Source organism: Empidonax traillii, unplaced genomic scaffold (assembly GCF_003031625.1).
Source record: "Empidonax traillii isolate 1590-97213 ecotype Southwest subspecies unplaced genomic scaffold, ASM303162v1 scaffold779:size455592, whole genome shotgun sequence".
Lineage (NCBI taxonomy): Eukaryota > Metazoa > Chordata > Aves > Passeriformes > Tyrannidae > Empidonax > Empidonax traillii.
In genome coordinates this window covers 320,506-334,803 of record NW_020955972.1, presented here as the reverse complement: position 1 = coordinate 334,803, position 14,298 = coordinate 320,506, and the positions used below count along the sequence as shown (strand labels likewise).

Genomic DNA, 14,298 nt, shown 5'->3' with positions numbered 1-14,298 from the left:
TCTGTCTGATTAATTTTCTGTGTTTATTGAAAATACAGGTTCAGTGAGGTTGGTACAAACAAAGGCCAGCACTGAACATTAATTTTGAATTCTGAGCTTTGCAGAAGGAAAGTCAAATACTAAGGAACTGAGAAGAGACTGCTTTTTCTCACTGTTGACTTTAAAATGTGTGCCCAAACAGTACTTTGTTCAAGAAGCATTTACTCCAGTAACTATTTTTAAAATGTCTATATTCATACCTTTGTAATGATTAGTTGTGAAAGATGTGGTAATAAAAGCATGCAGCAGGTCAGCTATTCCTTGGGGGGGAAAAAAAATCACTGCTACAAAAGATTCCTGTAGCATTCCTTGTCACTGCTCCTCACTTCAGTTTGTTTTTCTACTTAGTGTATATTAAATAGTTGAGTGTATTAAAATGATAAGCTGTGGCAAATTCAGGAGGTTTGATATGTTTATGATATATATTTGATAGTTTGAACAAGAGGTTGGATATGTTTATACTTTAATGCACTTAGAGCTGGTATTTGAAAAATAAAGCAGAGTGGAAAACAAGTTGTGTTGACAATGAACAATTTCTGTTGTGAATAACAAGGAAGTTCAGACAACAAGTTTAGAGAACATGACTCATCATAGAAACACCAGGAGAATGAAGTAGTGAGAAGCATCTTGCAATGTGTTGATTATTTTTTTTTATGATATTACTTTTCTGTTCCAGGGATTTTTTTTCTTCCCACAAAGAGATGGAATAGATACAAATAAAATAAGAGTAAGTACTTTGATACCTACCAGCAGTGCCTGGCAATGCAGTAATAAATATTTATTGTTAGCCTTAACAAACATCCTTAGTAGTTTGACCTTCTTTGCATTTACAAGCAACCACCAGCACTCATTTCAAGTATGAAAACTCTGTTGTTATGAAAAATGTTAGCTTGTCAGACCACTGAGAAAGATCAGTGAAAGCAGAGAGAAGCACTGTGACCTAGCTTTGATTGGCTTGGAACGCGCCAGTGGATGGTGGGTTTGATACTGCAGAAATATGTCATTGCTCTCATCACGTCACCACTCACTTTTGTGAAGTTATTTTTGTAAGACTATTCAAGAGGAAGTATTGTTACTTTGACATTTGATGTCTCAATTGCGTGGAAGGGTCTTTCTCCATTTTATTTTTCTTTCTTCAGGCAGCAGTTTCCAGACATTGCCTTTTCCTCTAATGGGCTAAAAAGTGACGCTGTAGAGCTGTTCTTCACCTTTTCCTTGTAGGACGTTTTAAATAAATCAGTCTTCTGGTAGTTTTGTGTTTCAAGCCTGTGAAAAGTGGAAAGAGTGCAATTTTCAAAACAAATATGTTATACTAGCACTGAAAAGATACTAATGTCATAATTGTCATTCTTTCTAAATCCTCATTTCTCTTCTGGAAGATGGAATGTGTGAAGGGTGAGGAACTGTTTGGACTGGGGCTGTGTTCTCGGCTGTGGCAGCAGGGTTTGTGGATGTGTTTCCTTTTCTCCCACTGGAAAGTTCTGTGATTCTAGTTTATCCTTTGTGAAGTCTGGTTTTGGGTGGCAAGTCCTCCATCAGACATTTATGACTGTTAACATATGATGTGTGAATGGCTGCCACTCAGGGAAACATTTCTTAAGGCAAGAAAGGGGACAAATGCCCAGAGCAGGATACAAGAGCATAAGAGGGGAATAATTGTATGGTTGTCTCTTCTGTGAGTGAGTGTTAAGTCGTTAGAGGGAGTGCAGAGCAGGGCTGGAGGAAGGAACTGTGTTTTCCCAGGAAGGTTGATTTTTATTTATTTTATTTTAATCAGGGAACTTGGGGTTAAGGTGGTTCAGGTGATTATGCTTGCTGAATGCAGGTGGGATTGCCACTGTCAGTATAGGTTTTTTAATAGAAGAAAGTCATAAACAGGGCTGGGGATTGAATAAATAATTATGCAGTGCAAGGTCACTTTTTGGGCTCTCTATTTTTAGAAGAAATTAGTGTTATCTGTTGGAAAGAGCCACGCTAAATGCCTTGTGTGTGCTAGTTAATCATGGCATGTTAGTGACCTTGTGGTATTGTGTAAGTGTGAACGAGGTGGGATGCAGTTTGTCCACACCAAAGGGTAACAGCAGAAGTCTGTCGATGGAAAAGAGAGAGCCTTGTTCATCAAGGACTCATACCTGGGGTACAAGACTGCTTGGCACAGGGCACCATGTCCTTTATGTTCTGTCTTCCAACTCAGTGTATGTCTTGGATGATTTGTACGAATTGTCAAAGTTTTTCTGAGCTGTTGTGCGGTTTGTGAAGTCCTCTTGTGAAGCTGTGCCAGGGTTGCGAGAGGAAGAAAAAGCATTTTGTGAAAGATGGTCTGATGGGGTGCTTGCAATAATTAAGGTTAGTAGGGGAAAATAAAGTTGTATATCTAAGGGATCAAATTGCTTTAAAAAGAGGAAAAGGTTCTTGCCTCTAAGATCAAGAAAGAAGAGACTGGAAAATACTGTAACTAGTGAGATTTTTTTTTTAAGTAAGTCTTACGTAGTTTCAGTTTATGGTCATGTTTGGGTTTCAGTTTTGTGTAAGTTCTGCAGTCTCATTTTGTTACACAGCAAAGGAAAATAACCAGAAAGGCTATTAGGTACGGTGGAGTACACTTTATTACATGTGGAGCATAAGTGGAATTACAGATGACTTAACTTCATAGTAAAATGAAGTGCTTAAAAGGTATTTGTTATGAGAGCTTAAACTCATTGTATCTCTATACTAGAGCTACTTGTACAATCAAAGCTGTGAAGTTTTTTGTTGCTGTCTGTATGTCATGAAAGAGCCAAGTGGTTTCTGAAACATATAGTCACAAACTGATTATAAAATTCCTGAGGGGGCTCTGATGGGACTATCATAACTTAACAATGGAACGGTGAGTCACTGCAGCAGCAATTCATGTAATAATCTTTTCCAGTATTTATAGGACCAGGAGGATAAAATGTCATTTAATTTTATTTGATTAAAAACTACTAGGCAAGCGAGAAAGAGGAAGGGAAAAAATGAAGCATCTTTTTATTTCAGGCGTGAAAGATGAATGGAACATATAAGAAGCATATTATGAAGCAGTATATTACTGTGATTAATTTGAAATCTGATCAGCGCTCCAAAATGGTTGTGTTAATAACAGAATTATTTTATTTGATAACTTAAGGCGATATTTAATTTTTTGGGGGGTTCTAGATGCAAAATATGGCTTTTTGAGTGGAACATTTGGAGTATGAGGCAACTTTGGATATATGTATCAATGCAGTTCAGAGATTACCCCTGGAAGGTCTTTACCTGGAAAAGTTATGACAGAATGTACTTAATGTAGGTTTAATTGTGTTTTCTAGGATGCTAATTCCATTAGTTCTGGTGAGGCAGCATTTGATGGGGACTGAATCAGAACTGTATCCTCTTGTATTTGGTGCTCCCAGGTTAAAGATCACCTTACAGTTGTCTGCTGTTCCTTAAAGGTTCAGCTGCCTTGTGGTGGTTTTTTCAGGAAGGGCAGTGGAATTCAGGAGCATGTGCTCATTCACAGTAAATGTTTTCTTACAGTAAATGTGTTCTTAACTAAAACTTTTCATGGTACAGTGACCCCCATCCTTTCTGTTCTCTCCTTTGCGTCGTTAGTATTTATCTTCGGTTTATTTACAAGATCATCTGTATGGTTCACTGACATTCAGCATGTACAAGGGGTTTATCAGTCTTGAAGTTTATCACATTTAAAATGAATGAAAGCACAAGCAGATGTCCGTGAGGAGAGGTGAAACTATTAACCAACCGTTCTTGAACGAGCTATAAGATCTTCAAAAGCTCATCTGAAAAGAAAACAAACCAAAACACAAAACCAAACAATAATAAATATTGCTTAAATAAGCAAAATTGTCTGGAGGTTTGGCCAAAAAGGTTTTCTCATATCATGCTATTCAAACCTATTTGGAAGTGCTGGTGGGAGAGGGGTACAATACTTTCTAGACATGACCAAAAAGGAGTTAGATGTTTAGAAAACATACAGACATGCAAGAAATAAGCAAATTGCTAAACTTATTAGTGGGGAAAGACTATTTTCTGGAAATTCATGTTACTAGTGGAATAAAATTATTATTCCAAACTTTTTTTTTTTTTTAAAAAAAAAGAAAATATAGGCAATTATAGGGCATTTCCTCTACCTTCCTTGACTCTTCCTGCCAACACTGTAGGTCTGTTTTGGGAAGGGCAATGTTGAGGTTTTTGAAAATTTTATTGCTAAATTTCTAGCTATGATATTAAATAAGAGCATTTATTTGGGTTTTTTAGAACAAAACAACCAAACCCAATCGTGAAGACGTGACTCATGCTGATTAAACTTTCTTTTTTTTTTTTTTTCCAAGAGGAATTATGATGTAATTTAGATGGGTTTTGATTGTTATGTGTTACTGCAGAATAAGTGCAATCCTAAATGACACTTGGGACTGTTGTGACTAAGTTTTTTTGAGTGCTTTTCTGAGTGGGTTAATCCTATGCAAGAAATAAAATGGTGGTTTTAATTTTCTGTTGTTCCTTCACATTTTTCTAAAGGGATTTTTCTAAATGGGTTTCTCTACAGAACTAGAAGATAAAAGTAGAAAGGTCTGTTTATTGCTTAAGTACATTACTTCTGGTAAGGATTAAATGGAAATAATTTGAGTGGAAATGAAAGATATCAGGTACATCTTAGAAATTTTAAAAGCAATTTATATATTTTCTAGACTTTGTGTTTGTTTTTGCAATTTTCTAAGCTAAATGAAGAGTCAACATTTTTATATTAGTAATTTTCATTAAAGAGAAATAATAAAAAACAGTGACACGTGAGAACTTAGAGAGAAAATGCTTGGAATTTTTAACATATTGCAAGTATTTTCAAAATGTAGCTAAATTCTTATGGGCAGATGTGTTAAAGAAACAACCACACTTTTCCGACTGTTTCAGTTTTGTGCTTATAAATTAGTTTCAGTGAGTACACTCTTGTTTTTGTTATGGCAGAAGATAAATCAGAATGCTTAAATAGATTAGTGGGAGCATTTATGCAGTATGGATGTTCTGTCCTCTGTTTTATACATACTGCTTACAAAAAAAATTCGGTGTCAGTGCTTTATTTTTTCATACAAATGATGCCATTTAATTTTGGGTGATCACCCAACTAAATTTGGTTTCCTCCATGAACTTTGTAAAATGTTATAGGAGAGTTTTGCTTCTAGAGCATAAAGCTTAGGGAACATGGTGGCAGAACACAAAGAAATTAAATAATGCAGCTTTATCTTAAAAGATCATAAATTGCACTTACGTTTAGCAACAGTAGAGTTATATTATTAGTCTCTTAAGTATTCAGCTTTTATTATTATGGAATTTCCATAAATAAGCCTTTATTTATGTTTTCTAAAAACAGTTTCTGAAAAAGTATTTGTGTCTTTCTTCACTGCCTTTGAATTTCTGTTCTGTTCCAAAGGGATTTTGTGGTTGAGTCTTAATTCCTTCAAGAGATTAGTTAGAAAATTTCCCTTAAAAGGTGCTTACCCTTGTGGTGTATAATTTTTGTAGAGAAGTTTGGTTCGCATCAATTTCTGTTTAATATGATTATTGTGGCTGATAAGTGATCTTCAAAACTCTTTCACATTAAAAAATAACTTGAGAAGTGGGAAGAAAGCCCTGCAGGTACTAATATTGAAATATATGGAGAATTTGTTGCTCTAGTTGAGCCTGTGTGTAGTCTGAGTTTCCCCCCCCCCAGTGAACAGAGGTCTGTTCAATCAACTGAGAGAAAAGACTTAAGGGGATTCCAAGGTGCAGAAAACAAAGTCACATTTCTGCTTTGGTTTAGATGCATTGCCATAAAAACAATAGCATCAAAAAACACCTCCAAAGAGCAGGGAATTTCCTGCTCCCATGTGGCATGGAAAGAATACAGAGTTGCTGCTTGCTACTGTGGGGACAGTAAAAAGAATTTTTTCAAATATATCAAATATATCAATGGCAATAAGCAGTATAGAAATATCATCATCCTGTCGAGGATGAGGGTGGTTACCTCAAAAACACGGACAGAGACAAATCAGAGGTGTTTAAGCCTTTCTTTGCCTCTCTCTTCAGCGTGGATGATGGACCAAGGGGTCCTCAGCTGGAGGACCGTGACTGCAAGAATGATCAGCTCCCAGCCGAGCCTGAAATGGTGCAGGATCTGCTGCTCCAGCTGGATCCCTGCAAATCCACGGGGCCTGATGGGATTCATCCAAGAATCCTCAAAAAACTGGCTGATGTCATTGCAAAACCTCTCCTGATGATTTTTGAGGGGTCTTGGGAATCCGAAGGGGGGGTCCCAGCTGACTGGAAGCTGGTGAATGCTGTCCCAATTTTCAAGAGGGGCAGGAAGGAGGACCCCACAAACTGCAGACTCATTTCAGTGCCTGGTAAAATTATGGAGAAGATTACTCTGGGAAGTATTGAAAAACACTTGACAGCACAGTCATTGGTCACAGCTAGCACGGCTTCCTGAGAGCAAAGTCCTGCTTATCAAACCTGATCAAGGGAAGCTGGTTCATGGAATCTTTTTGGATTTCAGTGAAGGCTTTCAATTTTTCTGCCATAGGATCCTTTTGGACAAAGTGTCCAGCACACAGCAATGTCCAGTGTTGCTCAGTTGGTGCTGAATTTGTACCTACATATGTTATAGAGTACATTCAGAGTTCCTCGAACGTGTTGGCAGCTTTAGTTCAGAAGACTGGAGAGAGTGGCTGTGTTTGCCTGGTATTACTAAAAACCCTCCAGTCTTAGTTTCTGTAAAGAAAAAAACAGGCCTGGTATCTATTCTAAGGTATTCCTCAGAAGCAAGGAAATATTTATTGCCTATCAAAAGGTCTAACTCCAGCCCACATACTATATCACATCAGCAATTGAAATGGGATTGCTGTTAAGGTGGGTTTTCCTGTGCTCTTCTGCATCTAATTAACATGAACATGTTATGATGGTAGAGAAGATATATTAGGACTAAACATCAGTGTATCTTAATAACCTAAATACATAGCTAAATACCTAGCACAGGGAACCCAAAATCTATGGGTTACTGTCTTGAAAATTTCCATTTTCTAGGCTAGTTAGATTAGGCCCAGTCAGGACAATACCTGTGCCATCACACTTTGATCTCTGGTATAAAACTATGATAGTGGTTTTAAAAATTTTTTTTCAATTATTTAATTTTAATTAACGTATTTAATTATTTTTATTTTTTTTAATTATTGCACAATACATCAGCTGTCCTTTTAGACATGTTTTTGCAAAAACAGTGGTGCCAATTACTGCCTATAATCCCATATCCTACACATCTTTGTAACCATCAAACTGAGCAAGGCCAAATAAAGCAGTCCAATAAGTGGCTTTCCTCTCGACACACAATGTGAAGAAATGGGAACAGCAGGAAGCTGCAGTTGGTCGTACCAAATGACTGACCTTTTGTTCTGGGAGGATTTCGGGGAGGGAGGTCGCAATCCCTCAACAGGTCACTCTGATGTGGTTGCGACTGTGCGCAAAACACAGAAGTATTTCCAGAAAGGCATTGGTGTGTTTTCCTCCAGTACTTGAGGGAGATTAGCAAAAGAAGCTTTAAATCAGTTTATCGCTGCTCTGAGGTGAAGGTGGTGCCTTTTTCACTCCCCAGCGTTTCCTGGACATGACGTTTGGAGCCGGGGGTCACACGAAAGCCCTTCTGGAGAAGGCCAAGGACATCACCGTGTATGCCCTGGACAGGGATCCCACAGCTCACAAAATAGCTCAGCAGCTTTCGGAGTCCTACCCGTGAGTTATCTTCTCTTGTCTTAAATATGGTTGAGATCCTTTGGTGTTTTATACAGAATTTAATGTATTTTTAAGGGTTTTTAATGGCTTATCGTAGAATAGCGTTATGTGCTGCATGTGGCCTGTTAAGTAGGAGATATTTGCATGCAGCTTCTTCTGAGATTTTTGGAGTCAGATGCATATTCAGTACTCTTAATTTTGCCCATGCATCAAGTGGCCAGTTTTACGTTTAAAAATGGATTTAAAAAAAAAGATTCATGTGTTCTGCTTGCCTTGAGATGGCTCTGATGGCAGTGGTACAAAAACATGTCTTTGTGGTAAATATTTCACAAAAAACAATGGAATAATAGGATTTAAATAATGAGGTCATTTAAATAGGGGTTATGAATATTTTAATTAACACCCCCCCCCCCAAAATTATAGTAATTCAGTATTAGCTTTGTTAAGTGTTTTGCCACTGGCTTCAGAAACTACTGAACAATTTAATAAGCTACTATTTCTGTGTATAGCTTATGCTTCAATATTCTTTTTAAATAGAGTGCTGAATTTACTAAAGGAACAATTGCTAAATGCAATTTTTTTAGTTATGCAAAGTTCTTATTCCTTATTTTTTTTGTTCAAGAAAGAGCCCAGTGAGAGCATCAGTGCATTCATGCAAAAGTGTGCAACACAGAGTTGAATATGAGCTTTTCAGAAAGTGATATTTTCAAATTTGACCAAGAAGTAAAAATGTGTAGATACACAACTAAATAATATGAAGTAAGTAAGACTTAAGAAATTTAGGTCAAATAGCAAGGAGAGGATACCCACTGTTTGTTTGAAAACATTAGAGTGTTTATTTAAAAATGCCTTTTTTCATGAGGAAAAACAAATATTTCCAAGAAGAAGAAAACTCGAAGCGGTGGCTGAAGGAACACTTGGTTGTTCAGTGAAGTTTTCCCACATAAAAAGGAGTTCTAAGTCAGCAGTAATATTTAAGCAATGCAGAAGGTATTCCTCATCTTTTTTAAGATGAAAGGCTCAAACTCTGCATTCCTCTCTTCAAGTGTCTTTGACAGAAGTCCAGTGGGAGAAATGCAAGCATATGACAAGACAGCCTAGCCCAGTTTCTGGTCATCCTACTCTGTAAAACCACTTCAATATATTTCTCTTAATCCTCAGTTCTTTGTGGATTGAAGTGACATGCAGTATAAACTTACAAATTTGTGGAATTCCTCTCAACTGTTATTTCTCCAGAGAATGCTCTTTTTGAAGGAATACTGTGGGCAGTATTGCCAAGGAAAGTCCATTTTCTTTCAATCTGAGCCAAATGTCACGGGAGATGTAAAGTCTTCTGGTCTTTGTGTCATAGAAAACAGCCAGTCTTTTAGAAACATTCACACAACATAAGACAACAGTGTACAGTCTCTGACTCAATGTGTGTCTATCTGTAAAGTATCCTATGAAAACCTGGGTGTGAAAAAAGTTTATTTCTTCAGATGGATTTTACAAGTCCATTGGATGCTGTTCTGCCAGTGATTGACATTGTTAGCTTTCTGCTTGCTTAAATTTGTGAAAGGATGAGCTTTAATTATTAAAGCATTACAGCTGATGTAAACTCATTGTGGTTTATTAGACAGAGGAGGTCTCCTAGTTCTTATTTTTGTTTGGAAAACTGTATGATCTTGGTTCTTGGACTCCAGACGTGGCGTTGTCCACCTTTACAGCTGCAAGTTATCCTTAGAATGAAGTGGATTCTTAAATAGCATCGTGTTGTTGATGAAAAGTCTTGATCACTGGAAGATGATTGGATGCCACCTGAATACGTATTGTAGGATACAGAGCAGTGCTCTTATTTGTTCTGGTGTTTTCCCTCATTTTCTGCCTTTCTTGTTAGAAAGAACAGGTGGATCATTTTTTCAGAAGGTAAATACATCTTTTTTTCATTGTAGTTTGTGTTGATAATTAAGATAAAAGAATGTTCATGTATGGTATATGTGCTAATTATTAATCTGCTATCCCTGGGGAGTCAGTTGCAAGAGGAAAGGAGGAGCTGTAAGTATATAATTTATAAATAACAGGTAAAGTTAGTGTCTGATTACAAATCAGTGGAGTACAAGGGATTTTGCTATGAGATTTGCAGCTTTTATAATTGGATTTTTTTTTTCCAGTATTCATTGAAAGATGGTTGATCTGAAATTATAGGATTTTATTGCCTATTTTCTTCACTGTGTTAGAAATAAACCTGGGGCTGGACTGAATGATCTCCAGAGGTCCCTTCCTACCCTATCTATTCTATGGTTCTGTGAAATATGCCCAAAGACATTGTTGAAAGAGGAGATAAGAATGATTAAATAAGGGGATTTTTCTATATTCAGAATTTATAAATGAAGCTCTCCTAGCTGAAAGATGGGTGGAGTAATAAGTCACAGAATAAAAACACTGAGGAAAAATGCTTTTGATGTTTGTATTTGAAATGTGCCTCTTTGCTTTTCGATAACAATTTTGTCAGAACGAAAATCTGAAGAGGGTAGAGTTCCCACTGCAATTCTTGCATTCATTTAGGATCTCCGTTTATTATTTTTGTTCTTTAAGATATGTAGTGCTGATTTAATAAGGAGAAAATGGGTCAGGGTCTGTTAGATATGCAGTGTGTGGGTGGGAATCCTTTGACGTACTTTCTGGGGAAGCCTCTAACTTGGGAATTGCTGATGAGAATCCAGGAGAACAAGATAAAACTCAGTCAGGGGCAATATATATTACAAGTAAACCCTGTCACGCCCACTGAAAGGGAGAGGTTAGAGAGGTGGCTGAAATCAGGCAATTAACCAATATCACTGAAAGCTTCCAAGGGTGAGAAACTCATGCAAAGCCTACACAGAGGAGAAAAATGTGTGCTTGGTAATTCTCTGAGCAGAATAAGGAATTGTGCCCCCAAAAGGATGGAGAAATGATATAAAACTCCTCGTACAATTTGACTGTCTATCATTTTGTTGCAGTCCTAAAGTGATTTTGAGGTGTGAGGTTGCTTATGGATTTTGCTTTCGGGGTTACACCAAGTTTGCCAAAAAAAAGTGGGATAGAACCATCAGCTGTGCATTGCATGCTCTGGGGAAAATGGAATTTATTTTTGGTTCTTGGGAAAACAGAACTTTTTTTTTTTTTTTTCAGTTGCAATAAGCTTATTTTAAATGCTTATGAATTGTAGCTGAGTATTAAATATTGGTGCTTCCTGTTGCTATATGTCACTTTTACAAGCTAGTATTTAACTTTTGACTGTAGTACATAAGGGATACAATTAATGTGCAATCAGGCATATTCATTATAATGGTGCCTTGACTATATATAAATATACTTAATTGGTTACCTATAGGGTTATTTCTTTCTAAAAAATTTGCATATGTGTCAACATCTGCCTGCCTCCCAAATGCAAGCAACAAAGATAAGTGTTAAGCTTTAAATATGAGGTGGAAAAATTCAATCGAGAGCAGTAAAAAGACCCTCAAATGCCATTATATTAAAATATTGCTCTTCTGTCATTTATTTTGTTTCCCAAAGGATTTATTTGGGTAACAACCCCAAATATGTTTCCTTATAAAAGTGTAAGAAATAAAAGTTCTTTCTCTTGTTGCTGAAGTCACAGCTGTGCGAGTTTCAGACTGGAAACCTTTTCTTGCTTTCATACATACAGCCTGATCCTTCAGAACACTGAGTTCCTGGTCTAAATTTGGGCCAAATTCAAAATTACCCTGGCATAGAAAACACACAGAAAAGTTTACTTTTAACAAGTGGTTCTGTTCCCTTTTTACTTTTTTGCATTGCTTGATATCTTGTTCCTTTAGTGCTTTGTTTAAACCTTGTCAGCTGCTGAGGGAAAGGCTGTGGATGTCATCGTGTGGCCAGCAGGAGCAGGGGAGGGATTTTCCCCCTGGACTTGGCGCTGATGAGGCCACATCATTAATTAGTTTCGGGCCCCTCACTACAAGAAAGATATTGAAATGATGAAGCGTGTCCAGAGAAGGGCAACGGAGCTGGGGAAGGGACTGGAGCACAAAGTCTGATGAGGAACCACTGAGGGAGCTGGGGGTGTTTAGTCTGGGTATTGGTTAAGGTCAAGGAGCCAAATATGGCTGATTTGAATTCCTTTTCAGTACAAGTGTCCGGATCCTTAATTTATTTTTAGGGATGTTATATATATATATATATATACACCTGTTAGCTCAACTTCATGGAATGCAATGCTAAGTGTTACTTTAATCAGCATTATTTTCAGACGTGTTTGTTATGTTCTTCTCATTCTTTTCTACTTTATCTATATCAGTGTGATATTAAAGTGCTCAGAATATCTTTAAAGTTCAGTGTTATAGCTCTTAAATGCTGAGTTTTTCTGAGGACAGTTCTGTGAAGCTTAATTTGGGTTGTAGGTTTTTTTTTTTTCCAAAAAGGAAAAAAATTTCTTAAACCCCTCCAAAGTAAATAATTATGAAGCTGAAATATTCTTTGAACTTCTGTGATCCATAAAGGAGACATCGACTTTTTCTTTCAGTCAGTTTTCTATCTTCTTGCTTTTGATGAAAAAGTTTCTTATGGGTGTTTGGATGACTTGAGGACTTTGATATTACTTTTGTAACCACTTCATTACTAAAATACATGTAAAAGGTTGTTTGTTGAACTTAAATTCTAATTAAGAACACTTTAAAATGTATGCTTCAAAAATACTTAGAAATAGCTTTTATAAACATTTAAAGGAATTTTTTTTGGAGCTGAACCGTTGAGTTCTGGGCATATTTTCATACAGCAACAAGCTAGTTTGGTGTTTATAAAAAATAATCGATGTTTTTAAAAGAAACTGTAATAGAAGTGCTTTCATTTTTTTTTTAAAAATTAGTTTTTCATAATAGCAAAACTCCTTCTGATGAGAAAGAGGAGGGAAAGAGAACATAGGTTTTAATCAGGAGGTTTTTGCACCTGGTAGCTGTTTGCCTGCAGATATTTTAGTTCTAATGAGAAGATGGTATCTTCATATTCCTCATCAGCAGTTTGTATGTTATTTTGTTTGTTAAGAGCTGTATATTTAGCTTGTGTACTTGTTCACATTTACAGTAGGAGGTGTTGAGGCACTCTGTGCAAATCAAGAGGACAGCAACTGTATAGAAATATTCCCTGGTATCAAAGAGTACAGGCGAAAGTCTATTTCATCAGCAGATAGATTATAATTATTGAGAGCAGAAGATGCCAGCATTTTCCTGTGAAGATGGAACTGTGTTGATAAAAAGGTACTTGTCACTTACTAAGAGAAGGTCAAGACTGTTGGTATTTAGGCTAAACATATAGTTTACTAAGTAGCTAAATCAAACAAACAAACAAAAAGCTTATAGCCTCTGATTCATGATTTTATTTTTCCTACTTTGATAAAAAGGAAAACAGGTAACTGAATGAAATTATTTGTAAACACATTTTTATATCAGTCCTGAACTTCAGACTTAACTATGAAATACACAAATGTATAGAGAAGTTCAGATTATTTTTTCTGATTGGGTCATTATACATCAAGTACTATTATTCTTAGATGCATTAGGATTGTGCATATAAGTGACATAGATCATAAAAATGAATTACTTTGAGTTTGACTACATAATTCTATTTTTTTTCCTGTCATAATAATAAACATCATTAGCATTTTAATTTGATTTTGGTCTTTGTGACTCAGCTGTGCCAAGTGTTGTGCAGAATACTGAAAGAACTGGAAGTAAAATCAGGCAGTTAATTGCTGGCTTTGTGTTTGGATGCCTGAAAAAATACATCAAGGAGCAAAGGTTTGTATAGAGATATTTTCAGAATTTCTATGTAAAACATCAGTGGAGAAAACATGTAAGTTCCCTGTGGCCTTGTTGCTGCTGAATGATGCAAGTGTTTGAGACCAATACTGACTAATAAGTGGTCCTGAGACACACAGATTTCTAAGAAATAATACAGGAGTCGTGTCTCAATACAGAAACAATCTGTAATATTGATATTGTTCATGCTGTCAGTCTTCTTTCTTCTTGTGTTGAAGTTAGGGTCTGCTGGAACTTAAATTTTTAAATACAAGTCAGAAGAACAACCAAATTCTTCCTGATAATGATATATCCAGATTGACCATTCATCTTCAAGATGATCTGTGCCACCCAACTGGCTGGGAGAGGAGGGTAAGGAGCACTCTCTTCCTCCAAGCCTTCTCTGGGAAAGCACCTTTTTTATTTTAAAAAAAACAAACCAACCTGCACCTTTGCCCCTCATAAACCCCCGTGGGAATTACTTCATGCAAAACTTGGAGAAGAGCTGCTAAAACCTTTTCTGTGAGCAGGAAAGGTTTAATCCACTGCTGCATTGTCTCTGCCTGCCCTTTCTGAAGACATGTGCTGCATATTATCAGTTTCAGGTGTTAGTTCATCCACCATGTCCTTCATGACTACCTGCTGTTCCTAATGAACAGAGTGATTTGCAGCAAAAAGCAAGGCA

General features: G+C 36.6%; 1 protein-coding gene across 1 annotated transcript in view; it reads left to right on the top strand.

The window, feature by feature from the left end:
- The window catches only part of METTL15 (methyltransferase like 15), a 69,034-nt gene that overhangs the window by 24,669 nt on the left and 30,067 nt on the right, over nucleotides 1–14,298 (top strand). Inside the window, exon 3 of the mRNA XM_027901363.1 lies at nucleotides 7,682–7,818. Coding sequence (XP_027757164.1) covers nucleotides 7,682–7,818 — 137 coding nt within the window. The remainder of the gene's footprint in view (nucleotides 1–7,681; nucleotides 7,819–14,298) is intronic.